We start from the raw sequence: 19667 nt of genomic DNA, 5'->3' as shown, positions 1-19667 counted from the left end.
CGATGAATGTGGGGACGCCAGAAACGTGCCTCTCTCCTAATCGCGCAGCAGTCGGCTGCGACACACCGGGATCAGGAGCTCGGCCTGTGCCCACACCCTGACTTGGCCCTCCGCGTCCTCGGCCGCGTCCACGTCCTCTAGGCCTACCCCTACCCCTCAGCATGCTGTATTACCAGTGATTTGATTTCACAGGCAGGAAATAAATTGGCGCAAGACTGCAGGCCAAATATAATTTTTTCCCTTTTTGGAAAACGAAAGGCCCCACTGCCTCTAGTGAATGAATAATCTAAGTTTAATAACTGTGCTGTGTCCCTGCTAATGTGTCACAGAACGTGAGGGTAGCAGAGTTATTATAACTCTGGCAGAGCAGGTATTTTTTTTCCCAATTAAGGAAAGCAAATGGCGAAGCCAGCAGTAAAGCGTAGCTGGGTGCGTATGATTTAGCAATGTTTTTCACGCAGCTCACACGTGTCCACCGCCCGTAAGGACGGACAGAGGCTGGACAAATAGATTTGTTTTCACTTGTTTTTCCACCAAAAGGCAGCACTGCGTATATTCAATGAACATGAGAAGTTTAATAACTGTGCTGTGTCCCTGCTAATGTGTCACAGAACGTGAGGGTAGCAGAGTTATTATAACTCTGGCAGAGCAGGTATTTTTTTTCCCAATTAAGGAAAGCAAATGGCGAAGCCAGCAGTAAAGCGTAGCTGGGTGCGTATGATTTAGCAATGTTTTTCACGCAGCTCACACGTGTCCACCGCCCGTAAGGACGGACAGAGGCTGGACAAATAGATTTGTTTTCACTTGTTTTTCCACCAAAAGGCAGCACTGCGTATATTCTATGAATAATAACTGTGTTGTGGCCCTGCCTATACAATTCTTTCCCTGCAGTATCAATGGAGGGTGGAATGCTCTGCAGAGGCGATTTTGAGAAGCCCAAAAAAAATGCAGCACAGCTAACAGCAGCCTGGACAGTACTGCACACGGATAAATATGGCCCTAGAAAGGACCGTTGAGGTTCTTGAAGGCTACACTCACTCCTAACACTCTCCCTGCCTATGCAGCACTTCTGTCCCTAATGCCAGGTGCAACGCTCTGCAGAGCCGATTTTGAGAAAAAAAAAATGCCACTGCTAACAGCAGCCAACACACAGCTATCAGTGGCCCTAATAAGGACCTTTGGGGGGTCTTGAAGCCTACACTAACTACCAATTCTTTCCCTACAGCAGCTCCGGTATAAACAGCACTGTCCCTCATCTAACTCACCAGGCATCTGAGGCGAGCCGCGGGAGGGGCCGACTTTTATATTAGGCGAACACCTGATCTCGCCAGCCACTCACAGCAGGGGGGTGGTATAGGGCTTAAACGTTGCAGGGGGAAGTTGTAATGCCTTCCCTGTCTTTCAATTGGCCAGAAAAGCGCGCTAACGTCTCAGGGAAGGAAGTGAAAGTAACCAGAACACCGCATGGTGTTCGTTACGAATAACGAACATCCCGAACACCCTAATATTCGCACGAATATCAAGCTCGGACGAACGCGTTCGCTCATCTCTAGTCATATGTACTCCAAAATGGTACCAATAGAAACTACAGGACGTCTCACATAAAACGAGCTCTCGGAAAACTATGTCGACAGATAAATAAAAGAGTTATGGCTGACAGCAAAAAATTATCTTGGAAAATAAATAAAAGTAGTACAGCAAAAAATATATATATATATATATATATATAAATTTGTTTTTGTAGTAATCGTACTGACCCATAGAATAAAGTTATTGTTGCAGCAATGCTGAGATCACTGGCGGATTGCCAAAGTCTGGTACGGGTTTTAGACTTGGTTCTGCACCTTCTAGCTCAATAGGAGTGACGTAATGTAGTCACATCTGTGGGTAATTATCTGGGTATTTACCCTGATACAGAGCTAAAGTGCTGTGAATTTCCAGTTGCTTGCTGTCTGAGCTGGTAGTAAGTGGCTCCTGTGAACAGCGTGGTCTCCGCTGTGACGTGAACAGAGGACGGCTTCGTGTGCTGCAACTTCACCACCAGCTTAGTCAGTGTTTCATTTGTGTTTCCTTTTCTGGTTTGCTTTGTCCTTTATTTTGTTGGCCAAGTAGGGTTACTTAGGTCCCAGGAACGAGTGCAGGCCCGCATCTGCTGAAGCGATCAGTCAGGGCCCTCTCCCTCATCGTCTCATATTTAGGGAAAGACTTCCTGTTTATGTCATGTTGTTTATTTCAGTTGATGCACTTTGGGCTATTATAGTGCATAATCGCAGGTGTTGGTCCAGCATGTCATTTGCAGACGAAACAGCTATCATGTCAATTTTGTAGCAGTCTGTACACCATAGAAACAAGACACACCCAAAAATGGCGGAATATTGTTTTTTCCATTGCACTTAGAATTTTTAAAAAGTTTTTAAGCACATTATATGGTAAATTAAATAGTACCAATGAAAAATACAACTCATCCTGCAAACACAAAAGCCCTCAGACATCTACGTTGATGAATAAATTAAAGAGTTATGATTTTTTAAAAGGGGGAGAAAAAACGAAAATCGAAAAAAGAAAAATGTTGTGTCCTTAAGAGGTTAATGCATGTGTGCACTGTGACTACACAACAGTGCGAAGAGTTGGTACCTTTGTAACTATAATAGTTATAATATATTTGCTGTCAAAATAAAATGGACTTCCTGAATTTTACTGCCTACTCTGGTCTGGATATGGGTTATTGAAGGGTGACCACCCAGAAGGTGGTGAAAAGTTGGCAATCCTGCAATTTGCTAAAAGAAAAATCTTTTGTGTAGACACAACTCTCCGGAGGTTCCAATAAAGGTACCAGATAGAGAAGAGCGAACGTACTCGGTAAGGGCGATTTCGCAATCGAGCACCGCGATTTTCGAGTACTTCACTACTCGGGTGAAAAGTACTCGGGTGCGCTGTGGGTGAGCGGGGGGTTGCAGCGGGGAGTGGGGGGGGGAGAGGGAGAGAGAGAGGGCTCCCCCCTGTTACCCCCCACTCCCCTCCGCAACCCCCCGCCCCACAGCGCACCCGAGTACTTTTCACCCGAGTAGTGAAGTACTCAAAAATCGCGGTGCTCGATTGCGAAATCGCCCTTACTGGGTACGTTCGCTCATCTCCAGTACCAGAACAATTCGATGAATATCCCACCTCTCGTTTTATTTAGAATATTAAAATGAAAATCCAGCTAATAAACGTGTTTCGGGTGAACCCCTTCATCAGTAGTGCTGGGATGACTAACAGTACATGGGCAATGACAAAACACGTGTGAATATAAAACAAGGGTACAGTGAAGGAAAAAATAGAGAAAGGAAGGGAAAAAAATAAATAGGAAAGGAAAATAAAATCAAAACAAAAAACATTACATGGTGGATGAATGGATACAAATAACAGCAATATACATAGTACTACATGCATAATAATAAAAACAATATTGATAAGACTATAATAAAATGCATATAACATGAATGAATTTAATGAATCAGTGGATGGCAACAGTTTGTAGTAATATTAAGTGATAAGTATGAGCAATAAATATTAAATATGCACACCTGTGTGTCTAAACAGGTTACCACGAACATACACATGTGAGTGCATATGAAATATGCATAAGTTACCATACAAAAAAAGGGAGGGGGGGGGTGGATCTAAAAAGTCTACACACACCTGTTCATCAGACCATAACACATTCTTCTGCAGACTTCATGGAGGTTTTTGTCGAAACAGTGGGGCTTGGATTTTGTCCCCCTCCCCCACAGCCCAGACATATGAAGAATATAGGACATGTACTACACAACAGGACTTGCAAGAAATTCCTGCAACTCTAATATTGCTGCCGGCCTCTTGGCAGCCTCCCAGTCCAATTTTCTTCTGGTCTTTTCATCAACTTTTGAGGGACGCCCAGTTCTCGGTAATGTCACTGTTGAGCCAAATTACATACACTTGTCTCCCCTGTGTCCCAGGGTATATGAAATGTCATGGAATGTTTTTGTCCCCTTCTCCTGACTGATACCTTCCACCAATCAGATCCCTTTGATGTGCTGTAAGATCTTTACAGACCAGCTAACAAAATGTTAGGAAAATCATCCCAGAAGATCCAAACTTTATATGGGGGAAATCAGAATCCCTGTAAATAATGGCAGCAGAGTACTAACGCCATTTATCAGGAGTCTAAATGTGATTGGCTAATTCGGAACACAACCACATCCCCAAAGATAAGAGGGTGTGAACACTTATGCAACCACATTATTTAAGTTTTGTTGCTTCTATTTTTCAACCCTAAGGACTTATCCATACAAGTGCATTTGCACACGCAATGCGCAGAGAATAGCACCCATTGATTTCAATGGGTTCGTTTACACTATCGCTTTTGTAGATATATCTCATGGGCACAAAAAGGAAACACAACATGCTCTATTTTTGTGCGCATTTGTGCACCTAAGCCACTACAGGAGTCTATGGGGGTGCACATCCCATCTCCACAAAATTTGCAATGAACTGGGCAATTTTGAGGCGAAAGTGATAACACCAGGGACTAATTAGGCCACACAGCTGTAGGTGTGTCCCGTGCTGATGTGAATGGTCCCTGGCAGAGCAAAAAGTGAAATTAAATGCACTAAAATGCATGCAATAGCACAACCTTTACTGCTGAAAAAGTCATGCTATCATGAGCATTTTTGTGCACATGTCCGTGTGTAGCCACCCCAAATGATTTCAGCCTGTTTTTTAGTGGAATTGTACAGATAACGGGTCACATTGAAGGTGGACATCAGAAATTTTTTAACATGACACACCTTTGCATTTCAACAGGGGTGTGCAGACTTTTTATATCCACTATATCCATCTACATGAAATTTGCTAACCACGTGATATTTGATCTTTGTAGATTTCTATGTGTTGAATTAAAATATCACTTTCATTTATTCCAGGCAGGTCCAGTTTTCCTAGAAATCACTGATATTGTTTTTGATAAGCAGACTGTTCATTATGTGTCTATTGAACACATATGACATATTTATATGAGTGACCTATGAAATAAATGAGCTAGAAGCTGAAGACTGAATTAAAGAGATATCCATGATTGATCCTTTCAAAGGAGATTAAGTAGAGAGCAAGAACTGATAAATTATGTTGAACTCATTCATGATTCCTGTATGTGAATAAATGAGGTATTACACGTTAATCCTACTGCAGTATAATTACTTCAATGGACAGTTAACATCCAATTAATTCAAAAAGTGGTTATTCTTGTGAAAGAAGATGCGAGGCAAGAATACAATAAACCGGACTATATAAATAGTCCTGCAAAGTAGATGCCTATGGATTTAAGTCATAGCCTGCATTGAGCGTCTGCAAGAAAGGGATCATCATTGTGCCAAGGAGAAATCCGAGGTAAATGCTGCGAGACATGATTAAGTAACATTTAGTTGTTTAGACTAGATAACATATACTATGGTTTACAATTGTATGACAAAAGGGCAGAGAAAAGGTCTTCGACTTATCTTTTTCTACTGGACCAATATTATGTGTTATGTTCATCACAAGTTTGGTAATTCCTCAATTTAGGGTCGCTTCACACGAGTGTGTTTTTGTGCTTTAGGGTGACTTTACACGCACGCACAAAAACACACTTCTATATGCAACAATGCATTCTCAATGGTGTGTTCACATGTCCGTGCTTTACAGACATGTGGCTGCAAAGATAACATGCGTGCACCATAGGGAATGCACGCATTTTTTTCAATGGAGCCGCAGCTGCTGCGGGCGGCTCCATTGAAAACAATGGTCTGCCGACAACCCTGCATTCTTTTTCAGGGAAGGGCTTTACATATAAGCCCTTCCCTGAAAAAAACAAATTTTAGTGTAAAAAAATTTTAAAAAATTACTTACCTGTCTGCCACTGCAGTGACCCCTGCGGGGATGAAGAACACATCTGCAGCATGCGGCAGATGTTTCCTTCATCCCCTCTAGTTAAAAGAATTCCCTGCTGCTACATCTGCCACATCTGTGACAGATGCAGCAGAGGAATTCTTCAATTCTCTACCGCAGCTGTCACACATGTCAGCTGCGGTAGATGTTTCTGCTGCCGGCAATTGATTTCAGGGAAGGGCTTTAAATATAAGCCCTTCCCTGCAAATCAAGTAAAAGTGGTTTAAAAAATAAAAAAATTAGATCCTCACATTGCTTCAGCTGCCGGGGCTTAGCCGCGTCTTCTCCTGCTGTCCCCTGCACTGTGGTGCTGATCTACCAGCAGCCGGGGATTTAAAATCCCCGCCTGCTGAAAAAGCTGAATGTGATTGGCTGAGGTACTCAGCCAATCACAGGCAGCTCTCCCCGAATGAATGCTAACATTTTTCTTTTTCAGGGAAGGGCTTATATGTAAAGCCCTTCCCTGAAAAAGAATGCAGGGGTGCCGGCAGACCTTGTTTCCAATAGAGCCGCCGGCAGCAGCCAGGGCTCCATTGAAAACAATGAACGGACCTGCATTCACGAGACTTTTTTGCATGTACATGGGTGCGCACCTATGTTCGCACAAAAACGCGCTTGTGTGAAGCCACCCTTACAGGCGTGTGCCTGCATAGTGAATGCACGCATTGTCTTCAATGGAGCTGCAGCTCAATTGTAAAAAATAATAAAAATTTAAAAAAAAAACATACCCACCTTCCTTTAGCTGCCAGGGCTCAGCCACATCCTCCCTGCACTGTCCCCAGCTCTGCAATGCAGTTCTTTGAGCAGGCAGGGATTTAAAATCCCCACCTGCTGAAAGAGCTGCTTGTGATTGGCTGAGGCGCCTCAGCCAATTACAGGCAGCTCTCGCTAAATGAATGACAGGCAATGGTCTGCCAGCACCCGGTAATTATTTTTCAGGGAAGAGCTTTAAATGTAAGCTCTTCTCTGAAAAACAACCATTTTAGGGTGACTGCCCACTACAGTTTTTTTTCACAGCGAAATTCACAGCGTTTTTTTTCTGCAGGGGTCTATGAGACTTGTAATGTTAAAATCACAATTTACCATGAAATTGCGATTTTGCACGATTTTAACATTACAAGTCCCATAGACCCCTGCAGAAGAAAAAAGGCTGCGAATTTCGCAGTGAAAAAAAACTGTAGTGGGTAGTCACCCTCAGTGTGAAAAAAAAATTAAAATATACTTACCTGTACGCCGCTGCCATGTCCCCCGTGGGGATAAAGAACACGTCTGCCACATGCGGCAAGAATTTCCTGCTACACCTGTCACAGATGTGGCAAAGGAAGTCTAAACCCCCGGGGGAATAAAGGATTCCCTACCACAGCTGTCATACATGACAGCTGCAGTAGGGGATCCAGCTGCCGGCACCCCGTAATTACTTTTTAGGGAATGGTTTTGAATATAAGCCCTTCCCTAAAAAACAAGGCAAAGTAGTGTAAAAAATAAAACATACTGACCTTCCTTCAGCTGCCAGGGCTTAGCCGTGTTCTCTCTGCGCTGTCCCCAGGTCTGCAATGCAGTTCTTTAAACAGGCGGGGATTTAAAATCCCCGCCTGCTGAAAAAGCTGCTTGTGATTGGCTGAGGCGCTCAGCCAATCACAGGTAGCTCTCGCTGAATGAATGACAGGCAAGAGCTGCCTGTGATTGGCTGAGCACCTCAGCTGATCACAAGCAGCTCTTTCAGCAGGTGGGGATTTTAAATCGGGGGCAGTCCAGAGAGTATGCGGCTGAGCCCCGGCAGTTGAAGGAAGGTTTTTTTGTTCTTTTTTTACACTACTTTGCCTTGCTTTTAAGGGAAGGGATTATATTTAAAGCCCTTCCTTGAAAAACAATTACGGGTTGCCAGCAGCTGGATCCTCTACCACAGCTGTCATGTGTGACAGATGTGTTCTTCATCCCCGCGGGGTACACGGCAGCGGCGGACAGGCAAATATATGTTTATTTATTTATTTTCTACACTAAAATGGTTGTTTTTTCAGGGAAGAGCTTATATTTAAAGCTCTTCCCTGAAAAACAATTACAGGATGCTGGAAGACCATTGCCTTCAAAGGAGATGCTGTCAGCAGTTGCGGCTCCATTGCAGGCAATGGGCACGAACCTGCATTCACACGTGTTTGTGCGCACCTTTGTGCACACCCACGTACGGCACATGCACACACTCGTGTGAAGCCACCCTTAAACTGAACAATGTATAAACAAGCATTCCTCATTTGTAAAAGAAAATGTTAACTTGATGCATCATTTATGACTTCATATTTGGAATCAGCACCTTCGAATTCTATAGGATTAGTACAAATAGTTAGTTCAGCACATTTTTTTTTCATATGTAGACCAGTGTTATTCTGGTCAGACCTTGCACATTATATGAGAATCTGAGTCACTTTAACATACTCCAAATTGTGAGGACTAGATGACTTGTCAAAATATGTTCAAAGTAGCAGGCATTGTGAGATATTCCCAATATGCAGTGGTTAGTGGTCCAAGGTAGGACAGTCAGAAGACCAGTGACATGTTCATGGGTGTCCAAGGGTCACAGATCCCACAAATGAGCCACTGTAGCACAGATTGATGAAAAAGATAATGCTGCCGATTATAGAAATATGTCAGAATATACCGGCATTGCAGCTAGCTAATTATAGGGCTGCATAGCAGTGGACAAGTTAAGGTGTCCATGCTGACCACTGTTCACCATCGACAGTAGCCCGTTGAGCATCAGAGATAGACCAGAAGGTAGTGCAAGAATGTGACTTGGTCTGGTGCATCATCTTTCTTTTTACATCATGTGGGTACCCAGGGGCTTGTGAATCACTTGGGAAAGATGAAGGACCAGGATGCACTATAGGAAGAAGACGAGCTAGAAGAGCCAGTATGATACTCTGTGAAATGTTTTGCCAAGAAAACATTGGTTCTGGCATTCATGTGGCCATTACTTTAATATGTGCCATCTACCTAAACATTCTATGAGTAAGTACACCCCTACATGGCAATGGTATTACATAATGGTAATAGTCTTTATAGCAAGATAATATGCGCTGTCACATTTCAAACATTGTTGGTTGAGGAACATCACAATCCTCAGATCTCAATTCAGTTGAGCATCTGCTGGACGTATAGGAAAACCAATTCAGATCCATTCAGTCATGTCCAACTCTTGGATACTCTGTAGGCCAGTCCTCTCCATGCTTCTCTATTCTCTACAACTGCTTTCAATTGCCTGATGTCCACTCCCATGTTCTTCCTGGTTTTCTTTTACCATTGACAATTTCAAGTAGTATCTCTTTTTCCAGCAAATTTGTCCTCATCACATGTTCAAAGTAAGTCAGTCTCATGATCTTGCCTGCCAGGGACACTTTTGGGATGATTCGGTCCGGTTTTCTCCAACACCACAGCTCGAAAGTGTCAATTTTTCTTCTGTCTGCTATCCTTATATATATATACACTACCGTTCAAAAGTTTGGGGTCACCCAAACAATTTTGTGTTTTCCATGAAAAGTCACACTTATTCACCACCATGCGTTGTGAAATGAATAGAAAATAGAGTCAAGACATTGACAAGGTTAGAAATAATGATTTGTATTTGAAATAACATTGTTTTTACATCAAACTTTGCTTTCGTCAAAGAATCCTCCTTTTGCAGCAATTACAGCATTGCACACCTTTGACATTCTAGCTGTTAATTTGTTGAGGTAAGCTTGAGAAATTGCACCCCACGCTTCTAGAAGCATCTCCCACAAGTTGGATTGGTTGGATGGGCACTTCTGGCGTACCATACGGTCAAGCTGCTCCCACAACATCTCAATGGGGTTCAGATCTGGTGACTGCGCTGGCCACTCCATTACCGATAGAATACCAGCTGCCTGCTTCTGCTGTAAATAGTTCTTGCACAATTTGGAGGTGTGTTTAGGGTCATTGTCCTGTTGTAGGATGAAATTGGTTCCAATCAAGCGTTGTCCACTGGGTATGGCATGGCGTTGCAAAATGGAGTGATAGCCTTCCTTATTCAGAATCCCTTTTACCCTGTACAAATCTCCCACCTTACCAGCACCAAAGCAACCCCAGACCATCACATTACCTCCACCATGCTTAACAGATGGCGTCAGGCATTCCTCCGGCATCTTTTCATTTGTTCTGCGTCTCACAAACGTTCTTCTTTGTGATCCAAACACCTCAAACTTGGATTCATCCGTCCACAACACTTTTTTCCAGTCTTCCTCTGTCCAATGTCTGTGTTCTTTTGCCCATCTTAATCTTTTTCTTTTATTGGCCAGTCTCAGATATGGCTTTTTCTTTGCCACTCTGCCCTGAAGCCCAAAATCCCGCAGCCGCCTCTTCACTGTAGATGTTGACACTGGTGTTTTGCGGGTACTATTTAATGAAGATGCCAGTTGGGTACCTGTGAGGCGTCTGTTTCTCAAACTAGAGACTCTAATGTGCTTATCTTCTTGCTTAGTTGTGCAACGCGGCCTCCCACTTCTTTTTCTATTCTGGTTAGAGCCTGTTTGTGCTGTCCTCTGAAGGGAGTAGTACACACCGTTGTAGGAAATCTTCAATTTCTTAGCAATTTCCCGCATGGAATAGCCTTCATTTCTAAGAACAAGAATAGACTGTCGAGTTTCAGATGAAAGTTCTCTTTTTCTGGCCATTTTGAGCGTTTAATTGACCCCACAAATGTGATGCTCCAGAAACTCAATCTGCTCACAGGAAGGTCAGTTTTGTAGCTTCTGTAACGAGCTAGACTGTTTTCAGATGTGTGAACATGATTGCACAAGGGTTTTCTAATCATCAATTAGCCTTCTGAGCCAATGAGCAAACACATTGTACCATTAGAACACTAGAGTGATAGTTGCTGGAAATGGGCCTCTATACACCTTTGTAGATATTGCACAAAAAATCAGACATTTGCAGCTAGAATAGTCATTTACCACATTAGCAATGTATAGAGTGCATTTGTTAGGACTAGTTTAAAGTTATCTTCATTGAAAAGTACAGTGCTTTTCCTTCAAAAATAAGGACATTTCAATGTGACCCCAAACTTTTGAACGGTAGTGTATGTAGGGGTGCGCTACAGAGGATGCCCTGTAGGGGACAACAGACAATCAGTCTGGTGCCTGAAGTAAGAGGAAAAACACCCACAGGTGTGGTCAGTGATATAAAAAGGGTTGTTCCTACTGCAGTGGAGGAGAGTGTCTGGCTGAGAAGGCCAGAAAGACAGCTCAGTGGAGCTGCAGGGCTGTTAGCCCAGAGTGTCTGGCTGAGAAGGCCAGAAGTGGACAGGGAGATGCCCCTCACCTCAACACCTAGGAGAGGTGTGTGTCTGGGAGGATCAGACTTCAACTAAGGCTATATTGCAACCAGACTGCTGTTGAAAGAAAACTCCTGTTGTATGCAGTAGAGAGACGTTATGGACCAGGAACTATGTGGTTCCAGCAGGACCCCTGGAGTACGCCTGCCCTTGGACTAAGGGTCTGAAGGCACTACAGACTAAGGACCAGCTGCGATCTGGACATGCACAGGTCTGTGCAAATCACGTGGACTTGTTGTGGCTTTGCCTTCAACCCTGTGGAGGATTGTACTGAGGGGACTTTGAAAAGGACTGTGAAGGGACGTTTATAAGAGACTTTATTGTTGCCAAACGTTTATTATTGCCCTGGAGACCCAGCCATCTATGTTTCGGTTAAAGATTGTGTATAAATAAAGTGAACAAGAAGGAAAGTGACCGTTTAGCGTGATATGCAACCCCCGTGGTGATATTTAACCCCCATATTGTCACTATATATATATATATATATATATATATATATATATTGCATACATACATTTAAATATATATTACGAAAGATGTTAAGGAGTAGTTCTAAGTAACAGTAGTACATTAATAAAGTCCCAGAAGTGTTGCATTATTATATTTCCCTGTTTAAGAGCAGCACAGTATGGAGTGGAGTCAGGTCCAGTGCATTATTAGTACTATTAGCCCAAATGGCACATAAAAATATTACTAATAGCAACCAACAAAGAATACAACAGACTTGTAGTTATGAATTTGCTGCATTTGCGAGGGGATCTTTCCATCTTGTCCGTGAACGGTCGAGTACAGAGCTGTAAAAGGAAGATTTAGATGACTAATAACTATTTAAGGTCCACTTGTCTTCTCTCTTCTAGACTGTCCCATATAATTCCTAAAATATGGGGATTTTCACAGTCTGAGCAGAGGAGGTAAATCTCCGACAAAATGCTACAGGCAGGCACTATTCAGGTCAGCTAACTGCATTCTCTTTGTATTTTTACTGCTCACATTGACAAAAATACAGCTATCTAAACATGTATATACAGAGCTCTAGACTAAATAAATTTCCTAGGAGCCATTGGCCCCTAAACTGCATAGTTTAGAAGCAAAATACATTTTTTAGTCTCCAAAATGAAAATACATATAATGTTATAAAAAAAAGAATAGCCTTGGGACATTGCAAACTAATGGAAGTAAGTGCAGTCAAGTTGTAACTCACAAGTTGTCCCAACACAACTAGCTGGAGATCTTGTAATCTTCAGTTTGTGGCAACTTGCAAGTCGCATCTTGACTGCACTGGTCCATTAGGTGGCGATGTCATGGAGCTATACTGTCATCCTTAGCCATGCAATGCGTGTAGCATCTACCAACTGTATAACCCTAGTCTTATATTATCAGGCCTGCAATGATATTTAGATGGATACTGGACTATTCCTGCTCTATCTTAGCTAGTCTTATACTAACCATATATAGACAGGTGACATACCGCATAAGTATAACGATTATACACTATGGAGGAGAGTTATTAAGACTGCTGTTAGAAACAGTCACAAATTGTTAGAAACAGCAGTCTTAACCCTTTCAAGATCCTAGATTTCATGGTTTTTCATTTTTGTTTTTTCACCCACTCTTTACGATAGGCATGTTTTTTGTTTTTCAATCGACATAACTGTATGAGAGTTTATTTATTTTATTTTTCTCCACGGGACGAGTTGTATTTTTCATGGTATAATTTAATGTAAAAAACATTTAAAACATTTAAAGCGGGGTGTAATAAAAAAAAACCTCCACCTTTTTCCTTGGAGGGGGGGGGGGGAGTTATTTTGTTTTCATGGCATTCACAGTGCAGTAAAAATGGCATGTCTCTATATGTATGGTGGTTGTGAAGAGGTTCATTAGAGCCCCACAGGAACATAATGTGGGAGATTTAGGGAGGCTTTTTGTCATAAAAGCGCTGTGCAATTTGTGACTTTTTCCCAGGTATGCCATACTATGCCACTTTCCCAAAAAAGGGGTGTAGCTTGCTGGGAGAAGGTAAAGCTGCCCTCGACCCACACATTTATGTATAATTTACTGCAGAAACTAGTGTAATCTATACCAGAAATCTACTCGGGATCCTAATTGGGCACCTCTTAATATATTAGGCACATTGTGCACCAAAGGGAAAAATATTAAGACCAGAATAAGAAACACTCCTCAATGTGCGTAATGTATGAAGAGGTGCACGGATTCGTATATTAGGCACATCTTGGGCTGTTCATGCATCCAAACAGAAATCTAATCTGGCTATGAGCTGGAGCAGATTTCAGATATAATTTGCACCAGTTACTGGCGTAAATTATATAGATGCGTGCGGCTGGGGTGGCCATGTCCCTCTTTCTTATAAGTGGTATTGAGCATCGTAAAATGTTTAAAAGTCACAACATTTAGCACAACCAAGAATAACACAAAACTTTGCAACTGTTGATTTCCAAATTCCACTTAACAAATCTGCCCATATATACACAGATATTGTCAACCTTTTGTGACATCACTAAATACTGAGCATCACTAATGCACTGAGAAGCCCATCTCCTCTTTCCCTGCCATCAAACTAGTAAGTATCATCCAGCTGGCTACAAATGTGCTCAGTCTTATCAGTTTGCTGGTGGTTTCTTCTACCGCAGCTCCTTTCAGATGGGCAGTGTGAATCAGAGGTTTGGGCACTTTCAGCAGACATGCTAGCATGCATCACTTCTGATGCAAACACGAAACCTTTTTTTAAAGTGACAGCACCGTGACGGGGCTAGTTGCAAATGGCAACAGGACTGAAAAGTCTTATCGCCATTTGCAACCATTTTGGTTGTATGTAATGAGCTCTCCCTAGTTGTGGTGCAAAGGGAAGCACTCTTCTGTCACTGCTTGTGTGTGGACACTCTGCTCGTAGTGTTTTTTTGTTGGGGCCATAAGTAAGCCCTCTTCTGGCACTATTTAGCCAGCACTCTGCCTGTAGTATTGTTATTTGTCACACTGTGCTGGCAGTATTGTTTGTAAGGGAAAACTTATTGGCACTTTTATGGAAGGGACACTTCGCAGACTAACTCAATATCAAAAATTTATGATAAGCAGTGCAAAAGAAATATAGTGCAGTTATGCATAGCATCCATTCAAAATTGAAATCTTGCAGAAGCCCTTTTGAACCAGATTTATCATTATGGAACAGTGCAGCACTTTTCCTTTTCACTAGGTTTGATGAATCCCTACCATTAAGTACTATAATATGCTCCCTTGATTTAACCATTTCTGCTTAATTTCTAGACATGTCTATAAAATCTGCTCTCAAATCAACTACTCTGATCCTGGACTTGTTTTCATATCAGCCCTCTTGACTTCAATGGACATATTTTCAAGATTGCGCTTAAAAAAGGCATTTCACTTATTTTGTAGAGTTGCGTGAGTGCACAATAAACTGTAACAAAATCCCAGTCATGAAAAAGGAGAAGTGTTGTTGCAAACCTTCCAGCTGATTAAACACTGTAAATGGCACAAAGGAGCCCGAAGGACTCGAACATTGAAATGGAAATACCAGGGCAATTACTAGATAGTAAGGCATATGAAGAAACAGAACAATTCCCCAATCTCCTTCTCTCGGAGTTTAAGATGTAAAGTCTTTCCTTGGTAACTGAAACAATTTCACCTTTTCTGAGCTTAAGGAGGTTTTAAAGTGAAGAAGAGAGTTGCTGCCCTGGGTTTTGTTCTTCTTTGACTTCTAAGCTATGTTATGCCAATATATATATAGTAGGCATGGTGCTTTATGCCTCTTATGCTAAAGAAAAGTATTGTTAAATAGTAAAAGGGATTTGAAAATGTTTTTAGATCTTTTTGTCATCCATTAATTATTGCTATCATTAAAAATATAATTAATTCAAGATCTGCTAGTCTGGAAATCTAGATAATCCGGCAATAGACAAAATCTCTGCTAGAAGGGAGGAGCGATAGTGCAGACTGCAACTTAATTTTGTTGTAATCCTGTGGTCGCCGGGTCTTGCTGCTATAAAATTTTCATTCTAATCAAATATGTATCATACTATGTTATGATCAATACTAATTAGAATATGATTAGGAATCTAATATAAAATAGCCTACAGGCTTTTTCTTGCACCACACTTTGACCTTTGGTGGATGATTTTAGTGTCATTAGATTTTTGACATCCTCACCACCTCCGTAAAATCATAAAATGTGAGTTTGATACATTGAGTGACTTGTCAGGCCAGGTCAGGGTTCCTATGTTAAGTCTGTGCTTCAGCCAACAGCGCCACTAGGGAGAGTCAAGCACGTTCATATCAAGTGCTTACCAGTTTGACTGCTGTCATCTGCTCAAATCATGGAAGACCAAGCCGTGGATGGCGTGGATGGCGAACAGTTCAAGCCAAATCCTCGGCTCGACAACGTAGAGCCAATAATTGCAAGTGAATGCGTGTCTCCAGTAGGCCAACATGACATCATACTAAGGCCGCCTGCACACGGGCGGAAATCCCGCCGCGGGATTTCCGCCACTGAAAGTTTGCATAGGAGTGCATTACAATACGCACTCCTATGCAGACGGCCGCGGTTTGGCCGCGTGAAATCTCGCGCGGCAAACAAACCGCGGCATGTCCTATTTTTGTGCGGGGCACGCACTCACCCGGCCGCCGGCTCCGGTCTGCGCCGCAGCCGGCACATGAAAGAGCTGGGGCCGCCAGGCGCAGGAGAGTACGCGCTCGTCCCTGCAGGCTCTCGGGTCGGGTCCCGCTGCGAGAATTCTCGCTGCCGGATCCGACCCGCTCGTGTACAGGCGGCCTTAAACATTTACAACCATTTCCCCAAACGTTTTATGTTCATGTAGCGAACTTCGAGTCAATCTGGTATTACATAAGTGCCAACATGATTATACATACCACAAGACCTAGGTACACATAAGCATGGCAGTGGCTAAATTACTATGAATTAAACTGAGAATTATATTGCATTGGCTAGATTCCCTTGAGGCCGATAGCACCATTACAGAATGAAGTCTGCACAATCCAACCCTTTTGAATCCCGCCACGCTCTGCCATTGAATCTGACTAACCACACACAAGTGCGTGTTGCACTTTTTCATCTGTCTAAAAGCTGGCCAGCTGGGTGGAAAGTGGGCAGACCTTATTATAGTCAATGTAGTCAGTTCGGTTCTGTCCAGAAACTAAGCCGTTCAGCCGAGGGGTCTCTCCTTTCCTGCTCCCCGAATGGAGGCTGAGAGCGGAACCCCCATTGCAGGTGTGAAACCACCCTACTACATTTATTGATAGTCAATAACTTACTAGCAAGGTACCTCGTCTCCTCATAAAACCTTATTATGTCAGTTCATACAGTATGTCCACAAATGAACAAACCATTCTTCTTGCTCATTTACCTGTCCTTGAAAAACCGTCTAAATCCAAAGGCCACCAACTTCAGCACAGCTTCAAGTACAAATACTGTAGTAAACATGTAGTTGCAATACTTCAGGGCAATTTCTAGGGACTGCATGAAAAAACAAAATAGCATCATACTAAACAAATTGCCTCCATTGCTAAAATGTTACTGCTTAAAGTTAATTTGTCCCAAATATAATATTCCACAGAATACATTGCATTTACTGTAATTTTTAAAACAGCAGGAAATAGTTCAAGGGTTTTCTTTTGATTTAGCAATCTCATTTTTAAATATACTATTAGCTATTTAAGGGGAGTTGCCCAATATTAACCCTTATCTGCTAGTCAAAGCAGACAACTTCTAAGCGTATCTCTCACTGTGGAGGACCCAGCACATCCTTACATTTCATGGACAATCCATTGATTTTAATCACCTCTATGTATTACTTAATTTCCCCTGGGGTGGCGCTGTTGAGAAATTGTACACTTACTGCTTGGTTTTCTCAGAGATTACAGCTGATTGTTGAGGGTTCAACCAGCTTATCATCAGGGAACCCTTCTAAATTTCAAAGCCATCTTAATAGGTTATGTTAGGGTTGTGTGGGTGGGATCTGTTGTACCACATAGGTTTCTAGCAGCACAGCCCCACAGGTGTGGAATGATTGAGCTTGCTAGGTGTGGTGTTCTCCTGCTAGCCAATCACCACCAGTCTGGTTGCAGATAAATATCCACCCCCTGCAAGAGGAAGCTAGTTTCCCTTCACTCTAGGGTTTGTTGGGTTTGCATGCTTGTACATATGTTATGTGTTTGAACAGGGGCTAGCCCAGTGTTTGTGCAGGTGGCCAGGCATTAGGTGTGAACAGTCCTGTTCTGTGTATATGGTGTGAACAGGAGCTAATCCAGTGTTTGTGCAGGTGGCCAGACATTAGGTGTGAACAGTCCTGTTCTGTGTATATGGTGTGAATAGGGGCTAGTCCAGTATTTGGGGAGGGGGTTAGACATGAGGAGTGAACAGTCCTCTTCTATGAATAGTGTGAACAGGGGCTAGTCAAGTGTTTGTGCAGGTGGCCAGACATTAGGTGTGAACAGTCCTGTTCTGTGTATATGGTGTGAACAGTGTCATGTTCTATATGTCTGTGCAGGTGGCTAGACATGAGCAGTGAACTGTCCTGTTCTATGTGGTTGTGTGTCTGGCATGCTAACCCTAGTGTGTTGCTGTGTGATTTGTCTTTTGTGTGCCGGTCTGTTCTGGTTCCCTGTATTAACCCTTGAGGGATAGTCAGGATCAAGGTTCCAGTGCGGGGCCGCCTTTATCGAGGTGATTGCCTTGCTTATTAGGTAGCATCCTACCATTCTCCCTGCAACTTGGGGTCAGTTGTCTTGCTAGTGTAGGGACCCGCAAGACAACAAGGAGCCTTGATCATGGCTTGTGGGCTTAAGTATTTTGGCCAATATATGAATCAATACCTCGCTATAACATCTGCTTCTGTGAACAGCAATGCATGGTAAGTGTGTGTCGTCAGTCAGTTCCTGTTTGTGTCCTGGGTCATGTTCGTATGGGCATGGTGTTTATTTACCCGCACGAACATAACAGGTTATTATTTTAAGGGTAAGTTCACAACTAGAAAAAATGGTGCAAATTTTTCCCATTTCTGCAACGTGTGAACAAACCCTTAGCAAGAATTCCTGCTATGTCTGTCTTTTTGTAAATAAAAAAATAGTATAGAAAAAAAGGCATTTCACTCACCTTTGGTTGACTGTAGTGCTCCAATGACATAGTGACAACATTAAGGCAAATGATAATTGTAATGAAAATATCCAAGTAATGGCTTGTACAGACCGAGTGAATTAAGAGACGTGCAGGGCAATAGGTGGCATAATATGGCAAACGTTGGGCTTCTGGATAAAGACAAGCAGAAAGAGACATGTTTTGGATATATAACAGGGCATGAAAAACTGTTAAATGGATACAACATATAAGAAGCAGCATCGTAATCTATTCCATGGCCAAAAGTATATGGAAACATTCATACAGTGTGTTCTTTGAACATCTGATTTCCAGTGTTTACTAGTTTTTATAACACGACTTTGGCAATTTGCATCAATTTAACCCCAAAAAGATTGGGAAGGTTGGTTACGGATGTTGGATTCATGACTCACAGTTTGGTTCTAATTTCTTATGAATTTGAGTTCACGGCTTTGTGTAGGCTAGTCAAGTTCTTCACATCGAATGTGACAAACAATCGTTTTATAGACGTCACTTTATACACAGAAATTGTCAGGTTGAAGCAAGCTAGACACTTCTCAAAAATGTAGTTTTGCTGGAACTAAAGGGCACAATTTGAAAATAAATCCTAACCATTATTTCTCTGCTACCAAACTTTGCAGTTGGTGCAATCCATTTGGGTAAAGTGGTCTCCTGGTATCTGTCCAACCTAGATTCATTAGCCAAGCTGCCAAATGAGTTCCCTTGACTCATTCCACCAGAAATAGAGTGCATAGGAAGTGTGACTTTGCTTCACCTTCGGATACTGTACTTCACATTGCACATGTTGGCCTCTTCCTTGTTGGCAATTTACGTAAAACAACAGTTCAGCACAATTGCATGTTTGTCTACAGAGATTGTATTTTTATGCACGCTAACAATAAGCTTGTCCAGGTCCATAAATTAGAATTGGCTTCCGCATACTTTTGACTTGTAGACTAGCTGCAGATGAAGAGTATTAATGTATGAAGCAGAAAATACAGCATAAGATGCAAAGAAAAGACATCGGCATAAAGATCACAAGCGGGAAAACATTTTACTCCAGACAGTAAACATAGAGCTGCTCATTTCCAGTCATTCCAATTGCTTTTGTAATTCAAGAAGACTTAGACTTATGCCTGTCATGCAATGACAGCCTACATCTACTGAGACACTTGCGCTGCATTATGCCCTTTTGAGTTGAAAAGACCAAAATATCAGGTGAAAACACCCATTATCACCATT

At 42.3% G+C, this 19667-nt stretch overlaps 1 protein-coding gene across 1 annotated transcript in view; it reads right to left on the bottom strand.

The window, feature by feature from the left end:
- The window catches only part of CACNA1I (calcium voltage-gated channel subunit alpha1 I), a 459267-nt gene that overhangs the window by 91427 nt on the left and 348173 nt on the right, over positions 1-19667 (bottom strand). Inside the window, exons 24-25 of the mRNA XM_066596427.1 lie at positions 18426-18577; positions 16678-16787 (exon numbers count right to left, since the gene is read on the bottom strand). Of these exons, the coding sequence (XP_066452524.1) occupies positions 16678-16787; positions 18426-18577 (262 nt within the window). The remainder of the gene's footprint in view (positions 1-16677; positions 16788-18425; positions 18578-19667) is intronic.

This window comes from Eleutherodactylus coqui, chromosome 3, assembly GCF_035609145.1.
Source record: "Eleutherodactylus coqui strain aEleCoq1 chromosome 3, aEleCoq1.hap1, whole genome shotgun sequence".
Classification (NCBI taxonomy): Eukaryota; Metazoa; Chordata; class Amphibia; order Anura; family Eleutherodactylidae; genus Eleutherodactylus; species Eleutherodactylus coqui.
The sequence above is the reverse complement of the archived record's forward strand: the minus strand, read 5'-3'. Positions and strand labels throughout refer to the sequence as shown.